Consider the following 20,758-nt stretch of genomic DNA (forward strand, 5'->3'; position numbering starts at 1 on the left):
TCTGGGGGTAGCTGATGTCTAACTCTCCTTACACCGTCTCTCTTAGAACTTTTCTATAGAAAAATCTTGGAAACTCCAATGCAGCCCGAGGCCACCAGCCACCATCCGAGTCGGGAGCTGGTGAGGTAGGAACACAAATTCCCTTCAATGGCTGCGTAAGGGCTGGGCACCGACGTGGCTTCAGAAGCAGGAATTCCTGACAGGAATCCGTCAGGCCGCCAAACTGGTGTGCTCCCAGTGAGGCCCATCTTCAGGTTAGAAGGCTTCAGAGCTTGCCAGAAAGGGTGACAGGGACGAATATGCTACTTCAAAACAATAACAGTGATAATGGTGGGGGGGGGGGATCCCCGATCTCTGAGGTTTTGTGTTTTTCAGTTTTTGTTTTTAAGAAATAAGCCATGCATACTTCTCTGAAATGAAGAGATCAGCCCACCACGATGTGGTTATTAAATGCTTACTTTTTAAAAGTTAAAAAGCTAAACCATGTCCTAGGAGGGATTACAGTCTAAGATACAATTTCTATTATTAAGCAGCTTACAATTAATTTGCAGAACTAGAGTGAACTTGTAAAGTAATTATGCTAAAACTTGTAAACCTGAAGTGCCTTAACAGCCAAAATCCTCTGCCTACGTAGGTAAGGAATCCCCAAGAAGCAGTCCGCAGGGACGCGCTACACAAATAACAGGAAAATCCTCCAAAATTAAAGGTATCAATACAGAAACTTACCCAAGGCTCCAGGAGTCTGTTAGCTGAACTCACTCTGTGGCGTTACAATGACAGGTTTGTCAGTAAGTACCACTCTGACCGCCTGTGTAATGTGTCTTTATGAACACTTTCTTGTCAGACTCCAAAGCACTGTATGATGTCATTTTTCTTTCGGATAATAATGAAAACAAATGCCTTATTTTCCTAGATGCTCCCAGAAAATAGAGCGGTAAAACAAACAGCTGCTCTAGAGTGTGACCTTCGGAGCAGAACAGCTAAGCTGGGCCTCCTTGTCAGTGTCTGGGACTGCTGACACTCCCCCATAGAAGGAGGTGACACGGAGGAGTGTCACTGGACCCTCACGTACATTTCCAGTCACTCCTCCTGTCCATCTGGACGCAATTCTGCCCTGACTGTTCACGGCCTTGGGGTGGACCTAGAGTATATACAGGCTGGGGAAGGCTTATGGAAGGGGGGAGGGGCTCCCTCAATAAAGCCATAGGGAAGCCATCATCCATGCTAGGTGCACATGTTTCAGAGTGAGGGCTTTAGGGTCACCTACTCTTCTGCCTGTAACCCCTGTCACCCATGCTCTGTTTAGGAAAAAACAAAAAACAAAAAAACATCTCATCAACTCACTGGTTCCCATGGGACCTTTGATGGAAGTGAACTCTGGTTTGTTCTTGGGACCTTATGAGGTACTGAGTGGGTAGACACAGTGTAACTATCTTCCCCTGGCAAGAATTCTCACAACAGTGGTATAGGACATTTAATCACTGGCAGAGTTTGAGCTTTGCAAAGGACAAGTAAGATAATGTATCAGCTGAGCCAGCCAGGCTTCGGAAAGTTAAAACACAACATGAAGCTTATTGTTTTGGATCATCATCACCATCACCACCATCATCACTATCACTATCATCATCACCATCATCATCACCATCATCATCACCACCATCACTATCACTATCATCATCACCACCATCATCACCATCATCATCACCATCACTATCACCATCGTCATCACCATCTTCACCACTATCATCATCACCATCATCACCATCATCACTATCACCATCATCACCATTATCACTATCACCATCATCATCACTATCACTATCATCATCACCATCATCATCATCATCACCATCACCACCATCACTATCACTATCATCATCACCACCATCATCACCATCATCATCATCACCATCATCACCATCGTCATCACCATCACCACCATCACTATCACTATCATGATCACCATCATCATCACCATCATGATCACCATCATCATCACCACCATCACTATCACTATCATCATCACCACCATCATCACCATCATCATCACCATCACTATCACCATCGTCATCACCATCTTCACCACTATCATCATCACCATCATCACTATCACCATCATCACCATTATCACTATCACCATCATCATCACTATCACTATCATCATCACCATCATCACCATCATCACTATCATTATCACCATCACCATCATCACCATCATCACTATCATTATCACCATCACCATCATCACCATCATCATCATCATCACAATCATCACAATCACCATCATCATTATCATTGTCATCACCACCACATACACTTTACACTCATTCACACCATCAAAGCTCCCCAAGCGGCAAGTAAAGGTAGTTTAAGCAAAGCCCCCCGCCCCCGCTCCCTCAAAATGCTCTTTACATATGCACGCACACCGAAGGTAATGACAAAGAAGCTGCGCTGTGTGACTTACCTCTTCTAAGGCCTTCCAAAGCTCCTCGTCCGTGTGCTCATTAAAGGGGTCCAGGTTTTTCCTCATTGTTCCAGTGAACAGAACTGGTTCCTAAGAGCCCAAAGGAGTCGGCTGTCAGAACAGTTGACTTTCAGAATAGATTAGAAAGGGCAACAAATGCACCAAAATCCACTACAACCATCATCTCTAAGGTGTCACACGCTTGCTTACAAAATGTCGTCTCTATTGATTTCCCACAAAATGTGCTCCGAAACACCTTCTTAAACACTGAACGCTAACAGAAGAAAGTGTGGCCGTGTGCCATCCTAAGAGGAGACTGAGGAGAGTGGCCTCCGATCCTTAAAAAACATTTTCCTGGCAATAAACACAAAGATGTGTTTATTGGAGTAACTTGGAAATTGCTTGCAACCCTGACAGGCTCAGTCGAAGTGTGCACTTGGGGTGAAAGCTGTTTGCTTTCTTCTGTGGGTAAAGAGTCTTCTGGACTGGAATCTCTGCAGACCCGACAGGACGTGTTCTAGTTCTAGTTTTGGATCAGAGAGGATGTGAATTCATGGGGCTGGTGGCACCTCTGTTCATGCGAATGACCTCCCATGCGGCACCAGCCGATCCCCACCCCATCTTGTCTGCGCATCGGGACTGCCTGGCTCACGGAACCTCGTTACTGACTACAAGGGCGAGGTAAGGGGAACCCACTGTGAGGCAAGTGCGGCCACTGAGACATCTTCCATTCTTGTTTCAGGGGGAGCTCACGATGAGATTGCCCCTGGGTCACACACTGCCTTCCAGACTTTAAGGCAGCGTCTTGTGTGTGTACTATGGGAGGTTCTGCAAGTTTTCTCTTAGAATTTTCTAACAACCCAGGCCATAAGGCAAGAGCAGCGGAGAAGAGCACAATGGGCTGTTTTCAGGGAAAGCGAACTGCTCCGGGCCTACCGGTGTGAGAAGTCACCTAGCTTTGAAGCAGGGCCCTTAACACTTAAAAGACAGAGGAGGAGGGAGGAGAAGAAGATGGAGGAGGAGGAGGGAGGAGAAGGAGGAGGAAGAGGAGTACTTTTCTTCAAAGTCTGGTACTGTCATTGTTTCTTAGTTTTAGACTGGTGACAGAAAAAGAAATGGATATAGGGACAGTGGGGATCAACTCCCAATATGGCCCCTGAGCAAAACCTCCAAACTAACAGACATCATTGTTGTATTTTATTCGTGCAAAGATGATTGAGCAGTCATAAGAAATTTGAAAATGGCTACCGAATTGAACTGAATGAACACAACAGGCCTACCTAACGTTATGCTTAATATTACAGAAAGACTCCTTAGCTATCTACATATGGTGGGAATGTCTTATCAGTGCAATGAACATCATACTTTTAACTTCAGGTTTCATACACACACACACACACACACGCACAGAAGGGAGAGACAGGGGAAAAGGGAGGGAGGGAGGGCGGGAGAGAGGGAGAGGGAGAGAGAAAGAGAGAGTTCAACTCAGGTTCTAACAAGTTAGGTAACTCCTCTTCTTGCTTATAGGAGGTTCAGAGAAGGCACACTGCTGTCTGTCATCTTTCCTGACTCCCCATACCAGCCATCCCTCCTCTTTTTGATGCTCTTCTGACCTCCCCACAAAGGTCAACCATGGCTGATATGCCACTCAGGGGTCCCAGCTGAGTGGCTCTGAAGTTGAGTGAACAGGAGCTTGAGGTAAACATGGTCCGAGAATCAGTTTTGAGCTCAAATGAGAAGTGAGAGGTGGCCTGTTGGTTTATGTTAAGGACATGCCATTTTCCTTGTCCACAATAGCTGATATCACCTCAACATTTTTCCCCCTTCAGGTTCCTCCCAGACAGCAAAAATCACATCTAAAATGTCAGGTCTAGACGCTGGCAAAGATCTCCTAGACTTTTACAATGCCCCGTGTTGAGCACTAATGTATGTAGCTGACTGCTTCTGCATAGTCTTACCAATGGTCCTCGTATTAGCACAGGGAGGAGTGGTGGTTTGGTTGTCTAGACAACAGCCACAGGGATGCACAGGGCTGATCCAACCCTCCAGCCCAGGACCAGGTTCTCACACCTGTCCTGATACCTTCTCTCACCAGGAAACTCCTTCACCTGGATATATCTGAGGACTGTGTGAGACTCCTCGCAGGACAGTGAGTCCCTGAGCCACCAACCTGACAGGAAGCCCTTGGGAAGTTGGGCTAATTATCGCTAGATGGCTGTTCACTGAAATACAGGCCTATATTAAATCTATACTGTCAACTTAAAGGGAATATTGGGCAATCATTCATGTTTATTTAGCAATATTAGAAGAAAATAATTAAGTAAATAAGAGCAATTTTCTTTGTTACAACATGCCAGGTACATATTTCATAAGTAAAATTTCATCAAGACTTGTTGAGCAACGAGAGTGATTTAATAAAGCTACTGGTTGAAGTTATATTTTCTTTAAAACTAGCAGGTAATTTGTTCACAATGGCTGTTTTACTATGCCAACATGTATGATTCACACTGTTCACTTTCTTTATCCACTTGCCAAATAAAAAAGCCTAATATTATCTCCAAAAGGTAATAAAAGTGCTCATAGCAGACGCATACTGAGAGAGGAGATAAGGGTCAAGTTAATTATCATTTCTGATAGATACTATTATTTAATAAGTACCCGCCTCCTAATGAACTTCACAAACTCTTCTTATAAATAAGTGCTGTAAAAATGTTTGCAGGCAGAAGATTTCAGTGTGAGGATCAGTGGGAGGGACAGGCAAGCCAATTTATTAGCCTTAGTGTATTTTCTCTGATGGTGCAAGTTTAACGAGTTTTCTTTTAACCTCCCGTTAGGTAGCATGGTAAAATTAGGAAAAAGAAATCCCAAGTTCAATATAGCAATACAACCAGAAGACTAATATCCAGCCTGTTTTTCATCATCAGGTTTAAATGTTTTAATCCTTTGCACCATTTTCAGCAGTGGCTGATACTAACACAGCACATGTTCTTATTGGGCATGCCACCCTGCCGGTGGGGATGTAAGTTGATAAGCCTGGTCCTGAAAACGACAGGTTTACTAGCCATTTTGAATGTGCAGACTGCAAGCTAGACCTCCATTATGCTAAGAAGAAATCCAACCGGGTCAACTCCAGACACTTAGGCCAACAAGAGGCCAAGACAGAAGCTTACAAGGGAACAAACTAAAGTTCAATGTTTAATTTAACCCTTTTGGGGGCACCAAATAGGAAATATCCCTGTCCTAAACTATGTCCTCACAGGGAGCTCGAGTGCTGTGGACATGTCTGCCAAGCTCCCTTCCTACCCCAGGCCCTAAGTGGGCAGCACCTCCCTGTCTCAAAGGTGGAGTCACCTGAAGTCACTCAATCTCAGTTTCTCTTTTCTTCTTCTTCTAATCCTGTAGCCTCTGAATGAACCGATCTTCGTGCATTTCAGAAGAAAAGAACATTGTTCGCCCACAAAGAAAGAAGAATTTAAGTCCTGTAAAGTCGTCTTTAAATACAAAAAGGTCAGCAGCTCCAGGGAGCAGTGCCATGGGTTTTAATGAAGACTTCAGTGTGCTGGAACAAAGGCGAACTGCATTAGGCTGGGATCCAATTGTATTTCTTTTACCAGTAACAGCACACCTACCCTCCTTTCTCTTTGAAACACACACTCACACACACACACACACACACACACACACACACACACACACACAAAGACACTCACACACACACTCTCACACACCAGGTGATCAGAAAGGGACCTTAAAGAGACACGGCAGATATGGTTAACCTTTTAAACGCATTAAAAGCTCAGGGGAATTTAAAAAAAAAAAAAAAAAAAAAAAAAAAAAAAGAAAGAAAGACAGACAGAAAGAAAAAAGTGGGCTGTTGAAAAAGCACCTGGCTTTTGTTTTGGTACAAACAAAGGGAATCTATTAAACATACAGAAATAATCTGTTTGATCCTGATAAAGATTACAGCTGTTGGCGCACATCAACTGCGAATTGCTCTTTGATTGAGAACATTTCCTTGGTGCCAAAAAAGACAGGGCTTTGGTTGTAAAGAAATTCTACCCGGAAAGAACTCTGAAATCCACATTTGCAGATGCTTTGTGATAAGCTACTCCCTGAAGCAGTGTGTTCATCTGACTCCCTGAAGCAGTGTGCTCATCTGCTCTCTTCTGGGCGGTGGGGGGTGAGCGGAAGCGGGGGTGGTGGTGGAGCTGGACATGGAGGAAGTACAGGGGACGCCATTTGTTCTGCTAAAGGAAGTTACACTGGCGGCACATGTTGGGCCCTGTCTTGGTTGGCTTATTCCAAGTGTTTACTCATTAAAGGAGACGCAAGAGCCCCGCCCAGACCTGTCACCGTTCTTGGGACTGCACTCTGGTCTTAACCCCTACCTCTGAATTGCCCCTGGGTTCACAGCTGGTGGAACCTGAACCAACAACTAAGGGGAGGGGCTCAGAAGAGCGAACAGGAAGCCAAGGGAAAGATGCTCGCCAGGCTCCTCTAGAACTGCAACTCAGAAGCAGAGTGGCCCATACCTTGTCACTGCTTTAGCTCATGGATGGCTCGCGGTGAATCCTTGTGTCTGCCGTGACTTTCTTTGTGTGCAGAGTGTCACTTGGATCTTTTTGGCAAAACAACCTTCACAAACCAGTCTTTCAAAGCGCCTGCCTGAGCCAGGAGCCTTAGGAAAAGATGCCTCCTGGCTTTGCTTTGCTTTTGACTTTATTTTGACTCTACTTATTTTCTTTGGCTATCGTTTAGGGAACCCTTCCTCAGTAAGGTGGAGAGAAAGTAAATGACATCATTTGATTATAAACATTCCCCTGGATGGGGAGGCCTGGTGGCACTCAGAGGAAAGAGCGCAGGCTACCAAGAAGAGACTTGATACCCTATGAGCATATACAGGGGGAGGAGGTCCCCCTCAGTCACAGTCATAGGGGAGGGGAGTAGGAGGAAAATGGGAGGGAGGGAGGAATGAGAGGATACAAGGGATGGGATAACAATTGAGATATAATATGAATAAATTAATAAAATATATTTAAAAATAAATAGCAATAAGAATACATATTTAAACTCCAAAATAAAAAAATATTCATCGGCAACATGACTGCAGAGCCTGCTGGTGCGGAGTTCCGATGGCGTCAATGACAAAGTTTCACCCTTCCCAGGGTGTTAACGGGGCAGCAGGCAGCAGTCTACACAGGCAGGGCAGCCACACAGCATTTTCAAAGAGCAGGCTCATGAAATCAATTTTGTGGCTCGTGACCATTATTTTGCCTTTTATATGAACTAGGGTAGAATAAATAGAATTGAAAATATCGGCGGCACAAGGTGGGGCAACACTGCCTTATGAGATGCTTGTTTCTGAGCAATCAGATGTGTGGAGGCACCCGTGTGACCCACAAGGCCTCTGGGATACAGTATGGACTTCATTGTTGGCCACAGAACACAGTTTGGTCCACAGCGTCAGGAGGTGGAGGAGTCTGGAGTCTGCCTGACTTTTCAGCTCTGTCAAATGAGGGCAGAGCAGAATTTTGGGGATGGTTGAGGACTGGGAAGAAGGCTAACAGGATGGATCCCACAGACGTGAGGAATGGTGGTGTTTCAGCTGTAACAAGCAGTTAAAGAAATGTGGACAGGGTGGGGCACAAACACAGAAGGGCTTCACAGAGCCCATGCAGTATTAATGGATACAGACCAGTTGTTAGGAAAAGCTTTGTTTTTCTGAGAGAAAAACAAAAACAAAAACAAACACAAAACACCATGACATTTGTCAGGTTTTACCATAGAGATACCCTCCACCTGATGGGCAGTGTGTCCATGAGTTTTTGTATGCCTCTAAGTAATGTCTGCGAAGTTTGGGAGGGTTTTTTTTCTGCCTCACTAACTTTAATTTACATAAATAATTCGATATATAGAAAAATCACCAGGCATTACAAAAGCACAAACTGAAATTAATGAGCCAAGTCTTTCTAGAATGTGTATAAACCTAAAGGCGGGCACTATAGCAAGTTGCTATTTATTGGACATCCTTAAGAAGCACGCAGTGGGCCTCCCCCAGGTTCTCATGCAGTTGGTCCTTCATGAAGAGTCTGTGAGGTAATAATTACCAGACCTGGTTTAAGGGACAGAATTCAGCCATGGAATCCAGGTGACCTCATCAAGGCCACTCACACCCAGCTAGGAGAAGGATGACAATGTGGGACGCGTTGACACCCGGGACGTGCCCTGAAACGATCTACCTCAAGCCCTTTATACACTGCACAGTTTCTCCAAATTGTTCCTTACATCAGCCAACTAGCACCGGGAGACAGGAACAGAGAGGTTCCGGCTCACAGCACTGGGTGACCACGGAATACAAGGATCCAAAGCTCAGCCCTGTTTTGTGAATGCGTTCTTAGGGGCAGATCCATGGAACGCTCGCACAAAACCGAGGGTGGGAACTCCTGGAACCGAACCAAAACCTGGTGACGTCAAGGTGTATTTAGTCTTCGCTCAGATGTGCTTCCAAAATGTCCCCTTGGAGCCAAGAATCGCCTAACGCTGCTTCTTTATTTAGAGCTCTTTCGTTCTTACCAAGAAGCATTAAAAGGAGCATGGGGCGCATTTCTAGATCCTTCCATCCGGGGACATGAGAGGACTTTACAGACATGCAGCGCCTTCTTGGTCCCAGTTCTGAGATTTAAAAGACAGCCCTTGGGGATTTGAACTCTTATTTCTATTATAATTATGCTTCTAGTGCTCAGAGGGACTTTATCTGATGGAAGACTGCTTCCATTTCTTTTTCTTAAAAGGGTTGTCTTTTGATCTTTAAAAAAAAAACCTTTCAGACTACATACAGCATGAGATGTGCCCCTTAATCGTTTCAGTTTTTATTGTTGTTATTACACTTACTGACATGAGGGTGCACAGGCGCACACGTACCGGGGTGCAGTTGTGGAGCGAGAGAACAACTCACGGGAGTCAGTGAGGATGGTGTTTGGGTCATCAGGCATGGCCGCATGTGTCTTTCTCCCCGCGCCGTCTCGCTGGCCCCGTTCCTCAATCATTTTACATTTCATAGCAGTGGTACTAAGTGCTCTCTCTCTCTCTTTAAAATTTTTTTTATTATTTTTTTTTGTAGTGGTTACCACCGATCACACCAGTCCTTAGATCCATTAAACAAAACCCCTTCCCATGCCAGCCTTCCTTCAGTCCCTTAATGACCATCACTCTACTTTGTCCCCACGAACTGACCACTGTTCCTACGAGCAGAACCACACACTACCTGCTACTCTGCGAGCGGCTGGTTCCAAGCACCACGGTGCTTTTAGACTTTGCCCATGTTGGAGCATGCATCAGGATTTCCTCCCTTCTTGATGCCGAGCAACTTCCCACTGCTTGTATAAACCGCACTGTGTCTTTAGCTATTCGTCTGCTGACGGACACTTGGGTGGCCTCCACCTCCTGGCTACTGTGAATACCACTGCTACCAACTGGAATGAACGAATGTCTCTGCCATACCCCGCTTTTGGATCTCGTGTGTGTGTGTGTGTGTGTGTGTGTGTGTGTGTGTGTGTGTGTGTGTTGCATATACGCATACACACTCACACTTACAAGTGAAATTGCTGGGTACCCTCCCAGTCCTATCATCAGTCTCGTGAGGCGCCCCCATGCTATGTTCAATGGTACATTTGACATTCCCACCCGTAAAACACAGAGCTCTAGTTTCTCCACAACCTCACCATAGTGGAGTAGCGGGAGAGGGGAGGGACATAGCTCCGGTATTTTACAGGTCAGGGTAGGAAACCACAGCTGTAGGAGTCACAAACTGAGAGCTCAGATTCTCCTTTTCCCTGGGTGTTAGGTTCTCTGCACTTTATAATAAACAATCAAACACTTAGAGGCCCATTTTGGGCACATGCTCAGAAAGCACAGCTGCTTGGCCCTTTCTCCTCTGTCTCTTTTCTCTGTATGTCTCACATCAGGAACGAGTGTGTGTGTGTGGGTGTGGGGGGGGGTTTCCCAACTCCCCTCGATGGCCAGATGATTACGGAGTGTGAGGACACGCCAAACTAGAAACCCTGAACAGCAAGCCTGGAGCTGAGTCCATGCAAGCGTCAAAGCTGAGGCGAGGGTGAAGCAGGCAGGCTCCAGGGCTGCAGGCTGCAGGCCTGTGGGGTCAGGCCCTGTGCTGCCTGTGGCTGTCTAACTAGAAGATAGTAATTACTCAATAAAGACTTTCTGAATTACACTGGGTAAAACTAAAAGCAACTCAACAGGAAACTGAGCTAAAGCTTCTAGTGTGTACGTAATCAGTCTCCAGACACTGCCTAAACATCTTCAGCTATGCAACAGCGAGAAAGATCACAAGATCAGCCCAGGAGGAAATGACAATACGAACCTCCACCCCCATGGTGGCCAGGTCATGGGCCTGTGTGAAGCACGCACCCTCCATGGCAGTTGTCAGAGGTGACATCACCTGCCTGACAGTGTTCAGAGATGCAAACCTTCCCTGGTCTCCCCCAGGACACTGTGGCCCCTCCCTGGGTAAAGTCACCTCCCAAATGTTCAGATTCTGAGAGCGCCTACAGAGCGTCTACATGCTGTGGCTCTCACAGCCTGCCTCAGCTCCACAGAAGACCATGCATGGAGACGGTCATCCCTGAGAGGGAAAGAGGAGCCTCCCTGCCTGCAGCAAGTGCCCCTCAATACACTTACACCCCTGCTTCCTTATATAAGGCTCCCCATAGCTAGCTAGCTCTCTCTCTAGCGCTCTCTCTCTCTCTCTCTCTCACACACACACACACACACACAATGAAATGAAATGCCCAATGAAAATATCTGCTGAAGTACGCTTTATTGTCTATTGGCTAAAAGGATCAACCCTTTCATCGAATTAAAAAGCTACCAATAAAACTCAAAGCAATTACAACACCAGTACTCCTGCAAAAGAAACGTGCGGACACTCTAACCTGCATACCTGGGGTATGATTGACATTTTCTTCCTTAAATCGTGAAGTCCAATCTCAGTTGTCAAGATTTTATCAATCCAGATTTTTCCTTCCGGTTCTGACAATCTGAAAAGGGCTGAGATGAGGGAACTTTTTCCAGCTCCGGTTCTTCCCACAATTCCAACCTATAAAGAGATCCAGGGGGAGGGATTACAGCTAGCAATATACAAACAACTGAGGTGAGCACGGCCATTTTCAAAGGTGAGCTGTGACACTTTCTATTACGTTTCCAGCCTCAATGCCCTCTGGTGGGCAACGTGCCCCTGGGTAAGGCCCACTGGGCATGGAAGAGTTGTTAAGAATGGCAGGGCTGCCAGCGGCATCCTCAGTAGGTGAGGAGAAGATGGTTTTTCTGAGCTGCTTCCACAGTCTGGCTTTGCAGAACCTTGAGAGTTGCTCGAGTAATTCTGAAGGAGTTACCTGCCCACCACGGAAGTGTTTCACAGAAAAAGAAGCCCTGTCCTTTCCAGCGTCCTATCATTTACGACGAATTCATCTCTGACAGAGAAACTAAATTGCCTCTGGTTATTAACAATCTGGCTAGGTTGTGGCTCGAGAGGAAATACCTTCAGATCCGCAAATGCAGGTCTTCCAATCTTAAAAGACAGCAACCAGAAGCCAAAACATGTGTAGTGAGACCAACAACGGCAGGACCACGAAAAGCATTCGCTGTTTACGTTCATCCGAGCAGTGCAAAGGGTATTTATAAACCAACTAATACTTAACAAGTGCCCCTTGGGAAAGATTGGTGTGAGGAATCATTCCCCTTATTAAGGTCAGAGCGGAGAGAAATGAAGTGTACTGACAATCAGATCAAAGGATCAATACAGCACAGGTGAATGCTGCTCAGGGCCAAACCCTGATTGGAAACACGGGCTTGGGGGAGTGTATGCTTAAACCCAAGCGCAGAAAACGAGCCTCCTCTTCTCCAGTGAGCTTAACTGCTGAGAAGAGTCCAAAGAGATGACATCATCCTTATTAAAAATCTGGAGCCAATGAAGGGCACAGGCATGCTTCCCATCACTTGTAAATTAATTCAGTGGATTAAAAAAACAAAAAACAAAAACCACCTCACATTTTAAATGTGGAAGAACCAAACTCAACCATCTACTGAATATGCGCTGACATGTCATATCCTTTGAATACTTTCAAGTACAATCAGCAATGGCCTTTCAGAGAATAACTGTAAGAAACGCGGCTTTCTCTAAGTTTTTGAGATCTCTGTTAATCCATGTTTATGACATGTGAAAAACTGAGCCACTGGTGAAAACCCAAACCGCTGCAGCCTATGAGGGGACATCCGGATGTACCACAAAAAACAGGAATGCTGAGAGCGGCCAGGCTACAGAACTGCAAGCTGCAAACTTAAGATGGCTTCAAACAAAACAAACAAAACAAAAAAAGTCAATAAACTACCATCTAAAAGCCTTTCTCTGGTAACTGATGGATTTTCCCAGATACCAAGGATATCACCAAGTTTATGGTCAGACCACAAAGTGACACACAGAGGTGGTCCTCAACAATCACAGCAACGTGTGTGTGTGTGTGTGTGTGTGTGTGTGTGTGTGTGTGTGTGTGTGTGAGTGTGTGTATGTGTCCACATATGTAGGTATGTGCATGTGAGCATGGGTACCCAACATAGCAGAATGCTGGAACCTGGAGTTACAAGCAGTTTGAAGTTGCCTATTGTGGGTGCTTGGAGTTGAACTTGGTCCTCGAGAAGAGCAGTATATGCTCCTAACAGCTGAGCCATCTCCCCAGCCTCAACATGCTAGACTTTTTATGTGGATCAATCTTCACACTCCATGCTCAGTAGGAGCAATATAAAATGCCCCATGCTCAGTAGGACTAATATCCAATGCCTGTGCTCAGTAGGACCAATATTCAATGTTATAGTTCAGTAGGCCCAATATCCAATGCTCCATGCTCAGCAGGACTAATATCCAACGTCCACACTCAATAGAACTAAAATCCAGGGCTGGAGAGATGGCTCAGAGGTTAAGAACACTGACTGATCTTCCAGAGGTCCTGAGTTCAATTCCCAGCAACCACACGGTGGCTCACAACCATCTATAATGTAATCTGATGCCCTCTTGTGGCCTGTAGATATACATGTAGACCACTGTATCAAAAATAAATAAATCTTAAAAAAAAAAAAAAAGAACTAAAATCCAATGCCCCACACCCAGTAGGACTAATATACAATGGCCCATGCTCAGTAGGCCCAATAGCCAATGTCCCACGCTCAGTAGGACTAATATCCAATACCTGCGCTCAGTAGGACCAATATTCAATGCCCACACTCAGTAGGCCCAATATCCAATGCCCCATGCTCAATAGGACTAATATCCAATGCCTGCACTCAGTAGGACCAATAGCCACTGACCACGCTCAGTAGGACTAATATCCAGTGCCCTTGCTCAGTAGGACCAATATCAAACATTACACTCAAAATAGCTGCTGCTTTGGACTTTCCCGATAACCTCTTAGCTTCTTCTCTGGCAAGAGCCTAGGCTCTAACTGTCCATCATACGTCCAGTTTCCTCCCATTCAGCCTGGCAACAAGCTCTGAAGAGCCCATTTCCTAACTCATCCCTTTGTTTTTAATATCCTTGGCCACATTAAAAATGAATAAAGTAAACTCATCCTAAGTAAAATCAGTGCAAAAAAAAAAAAAAAATCAGTGCAATCCATTTGGAAAGTAAATAAATACTAACCCTAAATTCAGCACTCTGACAGAACAATGTTTCACATGTGGGCTCACGTATATACATGTGTGTATATGTCACAGATGTGTGTTCCTAAGACACATGCTCATATTTTTTAAAATGACGTTAATATGGATGTACTGTCACACAGTGTAGGCATTTACTATTTCGTATAAATATTTAGGGCACATGTAATACAGTGTACATGATTATTTAATCTAGTAAATCTTTTACTTGTGGATGTTTCAGCTGCTTACAAAATATTTTGATGTTATGAGCAGCGTCATGTTAAATATTCTTGGAGAAACATCTTAGCAAAGCCACTTTAATTATTTCCCTGAAATAAAATCCTTAGGCATGGAACTAGTGAGCAATAGGTCTAATCACTTCAAAAGAAGCAAGCCCTGCCAGGCTACCCCCAGAAGCCGGTTCTGGAGCTCCACTGGCACCCGCTGCTTGCACAGGCCCCACCCAAGTGTTTCCAAGATCCCTAAAGGACAGCCAGGTTTTCCACTGTGTCTCACATCGTGCCTCCTGCCCTGACTCCTGGGGCCTCTAAGGACTCATATCCCATACAGATTCAGCCTCTAAACTCTGTGACACTCCTGACCAATGTGCCCATCCTTAACTCTGCAGGTACTTCTGCCGGGTTCCTACACACTTGGTTGTACCTGCCTAGCAGGTACTAGCCCAAGGGGCATGCTCCATGAAAGTCTTCGCTTACCAGGAAAGTGGGACAGAGGGGAAGACTTCCTATTGGGACTCTAGGTGAGAGAAGCAAGGGAGAATGGAGAAATAGAAGGATCCAGAGGGTCCTAGAAACCTACAAGAAGAACATTATGACGGGCGGATCTGGGCCCCGGGGTCCTGCTCAAACTATGGCTCCAGCCAAGGACAATACGTGCGGTAAACTTAGAAGCCCTACTACACAGATCTAGCCAATGGACAGGACATTCTCCACAGTTGAGTGGAGAGTGGGGTCTGACTTTCACATGAACTCTGGTGCCTCATATTTGACCAAGTTCCCTGGATGGGGAGACCTGGTGGCACTCAGAGGAAGGATAGCAGGCTACCAAGAAGAGACTTGATACCCTATGAGCATATACAGGGGGAGGAGTTCCCCCCTCAGTCACAGTCACAGGAGAGGGGAGTAAGGGGAAAATGGGAGGGAGGGAGGAGTGGGAGGATAGAAGGGATGGGATAACAATTGAGATGTAATATGAATACATTAATAAAATATATTAAAAAAAAAAAAAAAAGAAAGAAACATGCAGCCAGTGCTTAGAGACCTGGAGACCCAGGCTGCTACTGATTTGACTTTTGTTCTTTCCAGAAATTAGGAGCCTGGTTAGTTGTGATCACAGTTTCTTCTTTACCATAACTTGCAGGGATTTCAGAGGAAGCCGCTGAAGGAGAACAAGGCTCCATTTCTGCAGTGCTGGCACATTCCAGTCTGTACTGGAATCCAACACCAAAGAGGCAGCCAGCAAGTAGGGGGCTGGGAGTAGGTGTAAGAGAGGCGGGGAAACCCCATGGACACAGGCAAAAGAGAACACCCCATGATGCGGCTGCCTGGGTGTGGGCCGCCTCCAAACGCACAGAAACTAAGGCAATGGACACCGCGGGATGGACAAGACACAAGCCAAAAGTGAAGTGATGACAGACACATTTCAGCCTTCAAATTCAATTTCCTCTCTACCTTTCAGCGTCTCAGGTAATCTATAATTTGGGGGAATTTTTAGGATCTGAGACTACAAGTCTGGGGCTATACGTTGTTTTCTAACTTGTTCAACAGAGTTCCTTATATAATTCATCTTTTGTGGCTCCCAGGGAAATTGAAGACATGTGCAAATTAAGAGAATTACGCTTGCAACGTCAGATCTGATAAGCACACTGTCTGCAAGCATGCAAACACCCTACAGAGCTGTCAAGGCACCATCGGAGAGGCTTGGCTTCCATCAAAGCTGCAGCTTGTGTTTTACCCACACAGTCATCCACCCCATCTTCAGACCTACAAGGAAGCTGTGGAAATAATTAGGATCCGGCTTCTGCCAAGTGACTTACTAACGCGGCCCGCTGCATACCCTTTGGGCACCAAGTTGTACACTTATTCTTTCATGTCACGAGGGTATCGCTCATTAAATCACAGCCGCGATTAGGCCATTAAATGGGTTGGTGGTAGAGAGAGTTTGAAGGAGCAACTTGGGAAGCACTTAACCCTCAGGGTGGGTGTACAGCTGTGGCAGAATGTCTGCCTATCGCATGTAAGCGATGACCTAACCCTGACACGGATTCAATGCGCAGAAACAGAAATAAAAGGGGTAGGAGGTGGGGATTCCCCACGCCCACCGAGGATAAGGTTATTAACAGGAGGTGTCTTAAGGACTGTTCTGTTACCGGCTTCTCCCTGCCTGCGTACTGCTTCTCACTCGCTCATGCTCAGAGCCAGCTGTCTTCAGTATCTAGCCTGTGCCCTGCAGGATGCTGCCTGTCTACCGGGGAGCAAGGAGGGGCATGGGATGTTCTGTCACCTCGAGAAGGCAGCCCTAGGATGCCATGGGCTGTATCCAGAACTGAAAACCATGGCACAATGCTAAAACAAACAAACAAACAAACAAACAACCTGCAGCGAAATGCACAGATGTATTTATCTTCACTGCACTGACAGAAGCAGGAGGAAGGGTTCCCTTTGGCAGCCGAGGCTCCAGTCCACCATGGTGAGGCCCTCATGGCAGCAGCAGCAGCATAAAGCAGGTATTTGCACTGCCTCACATAGCCAGGACACAGCGACGAGTGCCTGTGCAAGCTCGGTTTCTCCTTTCCCACACAGTCCATGACCCCAGCTCACGGAATGACGCCACCCACAGTGGACCAGTCTCCCCGCCTGAATTAAGGCACCCCATCCCCCAGCACGCACCGAGGCCTGCCTAGAGGCCCATCTCCCAGGGGACTATAAATCTCATCAAGTTGACAAGTATGTTAGTTATCCCTCTTAAATATTTTATGCACTTCCTAAATTGTGGGAAAATAACAAAATTCTCCTTGTAACTATTTTAAGCATGTAGGTCAATGGTGTTAAGTCTTATTTATACGGCTCTGCAACCTCCACTGTTATCCACACCTAGACCCACTGTCTTCCATCATCTTTCTAGGAGTTGGATGGTACAGTGGGCCCCTGGAGCACTGTGTTTCTCTGGCTGTGGATTGTGTTGAATTTCCCTGCTTCCTCGTAAGACCGAATACCATCTGCGGATGCATCCACCACACTGTGCCTAGCCTATCAATGCACACTTAGGTTGCTCTCACCTTCTGGTCATTGTGAATGATGCTGCAATGGACAAGGACACAACAAAAACACTATCTGAGCTGGGCGTGTTGGTGCACGCCTGTAATTCCAGTACTCGGGAGGCAGAGGCAGGCGGAGCTCTGTGAGTTCGAAGCCAGCCTGGTCTACGAAGCCGGTGCAGGACAGCTCAGGCTACACAGAGAAACCCTGTCTAGAAACAAAACCAAAGCACTATCTTAAAGCGTCTAGAAGAGGGTGTGAAAGAAGACACTTTCACAGAGGCAGAGATAGTTTATCTGAATGAAAAGGGCTGTAAATGATCCACAGAAGAGCTTAATGGGGGTAGTTACAGACTCATGGCCATAGTCAGCCATGGCAGGGCTCTGAAAAAGGAAAACACTGGAAAGGTTACCTTCTGTATAAAGCACAATGCTGGCCCTAACAGGAAAGGAGCAGACTTCAGGTCCACAGGACAAAAGGAGCTTCTAGTGCTCATGTTACCTCAAACCAGGGTGCTTTCCTGAATAAAGAAAGACTCCTCAAACAATGAGGAAGTTTTTAATAAAAAAAAAAAAAAAAAAAAACAAAAAAACCAAAACTATTATGTTTATATTCAGAATAACTGAAAACGTTACTAAGTGGCTTTTTCTTTTCTTTTCTTTTCTTTTTTCTTTTTCTTTTCTTTTTTTTTTTTTTTCTTTAAGACAGGCTTCCTCGATGTATCCCTGGCTGTCCTGGAACTCTCTTTGTTTATCTGGCTGGCACCGAACTCATAGCAATCCACCTGCCACTGCCTCCCTAGAGCTGGGATTAAAGGTGTGTGCCATCATGCCCAGCCTGGAGATTATTTTTTAACAAGAAATAATAGTTTTCCACCACAGGGTCCATTTATCTCTAGCGGCTGGACTGACTGGCATCCAAAGAGGACGGGAGAGCCTTGCTGACAGTCTCAGCAGGAAGTGGGCTCGCAGGCGCTGCCCTAGGTCATTAGCTGAGAGTCTGGAGGAGCCAGACGGGTTGAACCAACCTTCTCTCTGGACTTGATGAGTACAGTCAGGTGCTTCAGCACCAGAGGCCCGTCCAAGCTGTAGGTGAAGTTTACGTTGTCGAAGACGATAACTCCCTCATGGGGCCAGCCTGGGGGTGGGCGCTTCTTGCACTCCCAAGGCGCTTCCTTTTCTAGGTTCGTGTATTCAATTACCCTCTCGACAGAAATCATCTGCAGGAGAAGAGGCATGCACACGGTCAGGACCTAGGGGCTCACTCGTGGGCATATTTCACCTATACACCGCTGGGCAAGGGCCGCTTGGGGCTTTACGTTTACCAAGGCTACTGAGGGCCCTGATGATTTGCAGTTTTGCTCATCCTCACCGAACCCCTTGCTTATGGACAATCCCTTCAGCATGATAACACTGAGTCAAAGAAAAAACAAATCGGGGGAGAGTGGGTAAACAGACTGCTGTGCAGGCTTTTAAAATAAAGAGCTGGGTTTGGATCCCAGCATCTATGCTAATATCAGGTGAACGGTGCTTGAAGAAGACCCCCTACACAGACCCCTAGCCTCCATGCGTGTGCATACACAGGCAACATGAACGCGCAGCGGACATACACACACGTGTACCTTCCGCAAACACTAAAGTGAAAGGGTTTTGTAAGAGTTTGTGACCTTCAGTCGATAATTCCTTGCTACAGAATGGCTATTCACTCTACACCCGTCACCTCACACAGCTCCAGGCTTCACTGTAACAGGCCCTACTGTGTGAGAGAGGAGAAAGGGCAGCGTGTCATGGCCACTGCTCATCTCATAAGCCGGGATTAATGTTTTGAAGACAAAGCAAGTCTATGTTGATTAAAGCTTCTACAGTCGCCATGACCTGCTGCCTTTGAGAAGCTCCCTGGAGATGGGAGTTTGTCCTCCCAGGAGCGAACAGCAGTGACCCTGGGGCCTCCTGCCCTCTACCCAGGCTTGGGAGAAGAGATGCTGAAACTGGTGGTAAACGGGTAGGAATGGGGGAGGTGGGGGGGGGGAGCTATTAATTAAACAAACAAACTAAAATACTGAATTCTTCTCTTTCCAAGAATGAGGAATTACCCATTAAGAAACAAAAATAAACAGGCCTCCGAGAAATTAGCTTATATCCTCTCTAGGATTTCAGAACTTCCCTCCTACAGAGGCATTTATTACATCTGAAGACAGCTTGTGATGCATCTAAAACCTGCTGACATAGCATACATGAGACACAGAAAAAGATGTATACATTTTATTTTACATTAACATTAAACAGATGGAAGTAGGATCTTAAAAAAAATTACTCTGTTAGCTTCGATGCAAAAATAACAGTTTTAATATTTTACATAAGAATTGCTTTTATGTTGTTTAATGGCACAGAGAACTTTAAAAGGCTGAAACATCAGATAAACATTACCATATTCTCCACTTCGGCACTCTGTCTCACAGACCACTGGAACATCCCCATGAGCGTGAGGGAGTAGGACAAGGCCAAGCCAACCTGTCCAGCATCCAAAGCTTGGTGAGGAAGCAGAGGACAGTCAGTCTCAACCGTAACACAAACCCACTGCATTCTGCTGCTTTGCCAGGAGGGCCCAGGGGTTGCATGCAAATACAATAATTACATTCTGCTTACCGATTGAGATCATGATGCAATTTTAAAAGCCCGTTAAGAATTCGGAAAGGCTATTAGACGAGCTTATTAATCCCAGTAGGACTCACACATATTTAAGGAAGGGCCTTGCACGTGTGAGGTACAATGATGTCACTACTCAGATTCGTCATTATGGCTTGAAGCCTGTCACAAAATCCCACTGCCTGCGACTGGAGCAAACCACAGTGGGAAGCCACTGCAAACAAGATGGTGTGTTCTAAGAACCAGTGCTTGTGAGAGCAAACTACGGCCCCCATCGTCCTATTAATATATGTTGTAATCCAGGGGTGTCACGGTAGAGACGTCAGGCGTGGCGGATCCCTGCCACACGTGCTAACGCCTGCTCTTCTGGTACCCACCTGGCACTGAGCACAGAGCTCGTCCTGCTGGGCACCTCTTTCACCCGTGTGCACAGGCTCATTAACAAACCAAGAGGTCTCAAGGTTCAAAGGGAACGCCCTTAGCTGGACAAACATCTCCTGGCCTACCAGGCCAGGAATTGCCTGAATGCCATTCGAGTAGACCGCAGCTCATTCTAACAGATAAAAAGAGCCTAACCAGACCCTCGCACTGGGCCGTACTGCACGACCCCATCCACCCTGACATGCTGTAAAAGCTTTGACACACTTTATTAGAACCACACAGAG

General features: G+C 46.0%; 1 protein-coding gene across 1 annotated transcript in view; it reads right to left on the reverse strand.

The window, feature by feature from the left end:
* The window catches only part of Abcc4 (ATP binding cassette subfamily C member 4), a 203,622-nt gene that overhangs the window by 23,447 nt on the left and 159,417 nt on the right, over positions 1 to 20,758 (reverse strand). The window contains exons 24-27 of the mRNA XM_051160966.1: positions 19,875 to 19,975; positions 18,476 to 18,667; positions 11,424 to 11,579; positions 2,465 to 2,554 (exon numbers count right to left, since the gene is read on the reverse strand). Of these exons, the coding sequence (XP_051016923.1) occupies positions 2,465 to 2,554; positions 11,424 to 11,579; positions 18,476 to 18,667; positions 19,875 to 19,975 (539 nt within the window). The remainder of the gene's footprint in view (positions 1 to 2,464; positions 2,555 to 11,423; positions 11,580 to 18,475; positions 18,668 to 19,874; positions 19,976 to 20,758) is intronic.

The sequence above is a fragment of the Acomys russatus genome, chromosome 18 (assembly GCF_903995435.1).
Source record: "Acomys russatus chromosome 18, mAcoRus1.1, whole genome shotgun sequence".
NCBI lineage: Eukaryota > Metazoa > Chordata > Mammalia > Rodentia > Muridae > Acomys > Acomys russatus.